At 44.5% G+C, this 6000-nt stretch overlaps 1 protein-coding gene across 3 annotated transcripts in view; it reads left to right on the top strand.

The window, feature by feature from the left end:
• Positions 1-5187: 5187 nt before the first annotated feature.
• Positions 5188-6000, top strand: part of TMEM260 (transmembrane protein 260) — a 74469-nt gene continuing 73656 nt past the window's right edge. For all 3 annotated transcript variants that reach the window (XR_005579357.2, XR_012516306.1, XM_003930497.4), the window contains exon 1: positions 5188-5474. Coding sequence is in view for 1 of the 3 variants with exons in the window: in XM_003930497.4 (XP_003930546.1) it covers positions 5315-5474 (160 nt within the window). In the remaining 2 variants the exon portion in view is untranslated. The remainder of the gene's footprint in view (positions 5475-6000) is intronic.

The raw sequence follows: 6000 nt of genomic DNA, 5'->3' as shown, positions 1-6000 counted from the left end.
AACAAACAAAAAATCTGTTGCTTAAAAAAGAAAGACAGAGGAGGTGTAGTTTTTAGATATATTGCCCCATAGTTGCCCCCTTTTTTTTTTTTTTTGATGAAGATTTGCTCTTGTCACCCAGGCTGGAGTGCAATGGCACCATCTTGGCTCACTGCAACCTCCGTCTCTCAGTTTGAAGTGATTCTCCTGCTTCAGCCTCCCCAGTAGCTGGGATTACAGGCCTCCACCACAACACCCAGCCAATTTTTGTATTTTCAGTAGAGACAGAGTCTCAGCATGTTGGCCAGGCTGGTCTTGAACTCCTGACCTCAAATAATCCACCCGCCTTGGCCTCCCAAAGTGCTGGAATTACAGGCGTGAGCCACCACACCCAGCCCATAATTGCCTTTTAAAGCTTCAATATTATCATCTTCATAAAGAAGATAGAAAGAGAGGAAAGTGTAGAGCAGCCCAGGAGCATGCCGGCATTTGGACGACTGACAGAAGCAGAGCCAGGGCAGGGGGGCCGCTGATAAAATAAAAACCAAAGAGGGTGCTGTCATTGAAGACAGAAAAGAACATACTTCCGGGGGAGGAAATAGTCAGATGCTTACTGAGAGGTAGAATCAGACACAAACGGAGAACTGGCAGTTCTTAATCTTCAAAGGAAAACAACCGTGAAGCTAATGAAGCTTAGGTTTCCCCAGTTTCTCTCTAGCCCAGGCATTTTCCAGTATCTTGTGCTTAATTCTGTATCTGCAGTTTTACGTTAGTTTGCTTACAGACAATTCTCCAAGTTTTATACATTTGGGCGTCATAAAATCTAGATGTGCCTCTCTTCATTGCCCTTTGCCTCTCTGTGAACATCCTGACCACGTGTACTTCATTGACTTTGCTTTTTTAGTTTCCAGTGACGCCTCGTTCTCTTCCACTGTTCTCTCCTCTTCTCCAGCCACTCCCTAAATGAGAATATGGTCTGATGTTAGACCTCAACCTTGTTCTCTCTACACTATCCCTTTATCAAGTAAATCATTTATCTCATCTTTATATGAACAACTCCCAAATTTGTATTTCCAGCACTGAGCTCTATCTCCCAAACATAGACAAAGAAGTATTCCCCTTCAAAATAAAACATTTTAAACTAAAACTCATGAGCAAAAGAGGAAATGCATAAAATGCATTTCAGCATTTCTGAATATGTTCTTTCAGCGAAGAAATAAGAGACAGCCTATCTTAGTTATCTAGTGCTGATCACTAACAAATTTCCCCGCATTTATCAACTTAAAACCACTTAAAACTTATTATCTCGCAGTTTCTAGAGGACAGCAGTCTGAATGAGGTGTAGTTAGGTTCTCGGCTTTAGGGTCATTCACAGGGTGGAATCAACATCTTGACAGGAGTTCTAATTAACTCAAGGCTCATGTTGGGGAGAGACCCACACCCACTCACACGGTGCTGCCTGGATGCAGTTCCTCTAAGGTAGCAAGCCTCAGTTTCTTGCCAGCTGTTGGCTAGAGGCAGCTTTCAGCTTCTTGCCACGTGGACCTTTTCACAGGGCAGCTGACACCATGGTCGGTGGCTTCATCAGAGAGAACAAGTAAGTGGACAAGAGGGAGTGCCAGCAAGATGAAAGTTAGTCTTTTATAACCTAATCTTGAAAGTAACATCCATCACTTTTTTTTCTTTTATAAAAAGAAAAAAAAAGAAAGAGAGAGAAAGAAAGGAAAAAAAAAAAAAAGAATGAAGGAGAGGAAGAAAGAGGAAGAGGAAGAGGGAGAGAGACCAGAAGTGTTATTGCCCGGGCTAGAATGCAGTCTAAAGATGGGTATTGAAAAACTCTTTTATGCTTAATAATGGAAACAAAAAAAAAAAAATGAGGGAAGAAAATAACAAACAAGCAGCCAACCAATATTTCATTTAAACCTGTGAGTACGTGTGATGTGGTACTGATAAGAGTGTCTATTTTGTGTATTTAAAGTGGAGAGTTCTATAAATGTTTATTAAGTTCACTTGTTCCAGATCTAACTTCCAAGTCCTGGATATCCTTGTTAATTCTCTGTCTCGTTGATCTGTCTAATATTGATGTTGAAGTCTCCCACTATTATCGTGTGGGAGTCTAAGTCTCTTTTATAAGTCTTATGTGTCTGGTTGTTCCTGACTTGGGTGTGTATATATTTAGGATCGTTAGCTCTTCTTGTTGCATTGATCCTTTTACCATTATGTAATGTCCTTCTTTGCCTCTTTTGATCTTTGTTGCTTTAAAGTCTATTTTATCAGAGGCGAGAATTGCAACTCCTATTTTTTACTTATTTATTTATTTTTGCTCTCCATTTGTTTGGTAAATCTTTCTCTATCCCTTTGTTTTGAGTCTTTATATTTCCTTGCGTGTGAGATGGGTCTGGATGCAGCATACCGATGGGTTTTGGGTGTGTCTTTTGATTGGGGGATTTCGTCGATTTAAATTTAGGCCATTTGTTGTTAGCTGGCTGTTTTGTCCATTAGTTGATGTAAATTCTTCATTATGTTGATGCTCTTTACTTTTTGGTATATTTTTGGAAAGGCCGATACTGGTTGTTCCTCTCTATGTGTAGTGGTTCTTTCAGAAACTCTTGTAAAGCAGGCCTGGTGGTGATGAAATCTCTGAGTGCTTGCTTGTTCACAAAAAACTTTCTTTTTCCTTCACTTATGAAGCTTAGTTTGGCTGGATGTGAAATTCTGGGTTGAAAGTTCTTTTCTTTAAGGATGTTGAATATTAGCCCCCACTCTCTTCTGGCTTGTAGGGTTTCTGCTGAGAGATCTGCTATGAGTCTGATAGGCTTCCCTTTGTGGGTAACCTGACCTTTCTCTCTAGCTGCCCTTAGTATTTTCTCCTTCATTTCAACCCTGGTGAATCTGGCGATTATGTGCCTTGAGGTTGGTCTTCTTGAGGAATATCTTTGTGGTGTTCTCTGTATTACCTGGAGTTGAATATTATCCTGCCTTACTAGGTTGGGAAAGTTTTCCTGAATAATATCCTGAAGAGTATTTTCCAGCTTGGATTCATTCTCTTCGTCACATTCAGGTACACCTATCAAACGTAGATTAGGTCTTTTCACATAGTCCCATATTTCTTGGAGACTTTGCTCATTCCTTTTTATTCTTTTTTCTCTAATCTTGTCTCCTTGTTTAATTTCATTGAGTTGGTCTTCGACCTCTGATATCCTTTCTTCTGCTTGGTCAATTCTGCTGTTAAAGCTTGTGCATAGTTCACAAAGTTCTCGTGTTGTGTTTTTCAGCTCCATTAATTCATTTATATTCCTCTCTAAGTTGTCTATTCTCATTAGCATTTCGTCAAATCTTTTTTCAAAGTTCTTAGTTTCTTTGCATTGGGTTAGAACAAGTTCTTTTAACTCACAGAAGTTTCTTATCATCCACCTTTTGAAGCCTACTTCTGTTAATGGAACACACTCGTTCTCCATCAGGTCTTATTCTGTTGCTGATGAGGAACTGTGTGCCCTGTAGAGGGAGAGGCGTTCTGATCTTGGGTATTCTCAGCCTTTTTAGTCTGGTTTCTTCCCTTCATTATAAATTTATCCATCTGTGGTCTTTATAATTGCCAACTTTCTAATTAGGTTTCTGAGTGGATGTCCAACTTGTTGATTCCCAGCACTGGAATCTGAACAACCCACTGCACCAGCCAAAACAGCAGCATTAAGATTCCTGGTGCTTTTCTGCCTGGGAATCTCCGATCTCGCTTCCATCTTGAGTCCGTCCTTCAATCAGCTGAATACGCCGACTCTGCCTGCCCGGAGCTCCAAACGACCGAAAGGGGACCTAGTCCCGTTTACTCTGCACCAAGAACTGCCACTCCGAGGCGCCGCAAAACCCGTGGGGCTCCTCCGCTGGGAATCTCCTGGTCCGTCAGTAACAAAAATTCGTCGGAAAGTGTGGCGTCCTCTCGTTCTCGGCGCTTTCACCTGGACCTACAATCCCGAGCTGCCAGTGATCAGCCATCTTGGATCTGTCTCCAACATCCATCACTTTTGCCTTATTCTGTCGATAGAAGCGAATCTTTAAGTTAAGCTCCTCACGTAAGGGGTGCAGATTGTACAGGAAGTGAGTGAGGAGGCAGGGATACCTGGGAAGCCGTTTTAGAAGCACTCTACTGCTCAGCCCCTGTCCTCCGGGAACTCACAGTATAGCTGACAAAGTGCCGGGAAAAGACTGGAAATTATCTAAGTACCTGGAAAAGACTAAGGTGTGCTGGCCCCATGACTGTCATGGTAGGTATTTGTTACTCTATGATTTCGTCACTGTGTCCTTATCAAATTGCATGTAACTTTTGAGATTGTCACTGGTTTTCAGTGTGTGTTTTTGAGATACATTCTATGGGGGCTGCCCTCCTCCCATCCCACTCCAGAGTAACTGCTTTAATAACGTAAAATATAAGCTTTAAAAACGTATTAGCTGTGCCGTTATGTGATTGTTCTGTGTTCATAGGATCTGATTCTTTTTTGCATTACAGCTCATTGTAGAGTATGGTGATTCCATTTCGTTTCCACTTTGTTGTGTTGAAAGCTCCAGGAAAACACCCCTGCTCATTAAACTAGGAGACACCCTTATCAAAGTATGAGTTATTTGCATGAATACAGGAACTCAAATTTCCCAACTCATCTACAGAGTTTTCATCATGCTATGGAAGAAAAACAAAATTGACACACTAGCATATTCTAATCTCTAAAAATTACTCAGTAATAAGTAGCACACAGACTTATTGTAATTAATCATAGTAACGTAGTAAATCGTAATAAATACATAATTGCGGTTCATGTATTTATTGGCTTACTTTGCACATACAGTAAATATACCATCCTTTGGGTTAAGCACAGGTAGGGGCTCCTGACTGATCCCTTTTGTGCAGTTCCACCCCGCACCGTAGGGGGCAGGAGCAGCCCTTCCTCGCTCGGATTTTCCAAGCTGCTTTGGTCTCTGTCAGACCCAACCAAGTCAGTATGAAAGGGGGGAACAGCCATGGAGACGGTAGGCCTGTGGCCAGGCTTGCTTTTTAAACGGAGCGCTCACCCTGGTAATTAGGGACCTTAAAGCGCATTCTAAGTAGTTGAACGCCAATGCGTGGTGCACTGCGAGAAAGCTCCCAGGACCTCGCTCAAGCGCGACCTGGCATTTTCTCCTCCCCGCGCTCAGGCGGAGAAAGGTGCGGTCCGACCCGCGGAGGCTCGACCCGGAAGCCGCCGTGGCCACCGGACAGGCTGAAGTTGCCTCTCGGCTGCTGAGCTTCGTGTGGCACCGAGTCCTTGGGTCGGCGGCGTTCTCCTCCCTCGGTCGCCACTGGCCCATGAGTCCCCATGGCGACGGCAGGGGTCAGGTCCAGGAGCGGGCAGTCCGAGTGGGGCCGCGGCGCTCCGGGGGCCTCTGCGGCGGCTTGGCCGTGTTCGCCGCCGTGGCCGCCGTGTTCACGCTCACGCTGCCCCGCTCGGTGCCGGGGGGAGACTCGGGTAAAGTACTAGCAGGGTGACCCCTCCTGCCCCTCTGCTCTGGTCCCGGAACGGGCAGGGGCCGCGTCTGGCCTCCGCTCTTAGCGTTGCTCTGGTCAGCTCTGGGCCTCCGTCCGCCCGCCTGTGCACAGCCCAGTGTTGTTGTGTGTTCCCGAGCCCGCTTCTGTTTCCATCCTTGTCGTTCTCGTTTCTTTAGTTCTCAGGCTTTCGAGGTGGGGTTTAACGACCTCTCCACTATCCCCTGTCTTTTTTTCCTGGTCCTGAGTATTTCCTTTGCATTGTTTTTGAGTCCACAAATACTACTCACAGAGTCCTGATGATGTTTCAGACGAAGGAGCAGTAGTGGTGAACAGATACTGCGAGCCTACCAGTGCGGTTAGACGGTACACAAGTCAATGAATCAACAGCGTATTAACTGGTGATAAGTTACGGAGACAGTAGGCGGGACATGTGATTGAGAGTGGGGTAAGGAGTGGGTCCTTCCGAAGGGCTGTTCAGGAAAGGCCTCTGAAGAGGTGATGTTTTA

The sequence above is a fragment of the Saimiri boliviensis genome, chromosome 2 (assembly GCF_048565385.1).
Source record: "Saimiri boliviensis isolate mSaiBol1 chromosome 2, mSaiBol1.pri, whole genome shotgun sequence".
Classification (NCBI taxonomy): domain Eukaryota; kingdom Metazoa; phylum Chordata; class Mammalia; order Primates; family Cebidae; genus Saimiri; species Saimiri boliviensis.
The sequence above is the reverse complement of the archived record's forward strand: the minus strand, read 5'-3'. Positions and strand labels throughout refer to the sequence as shown.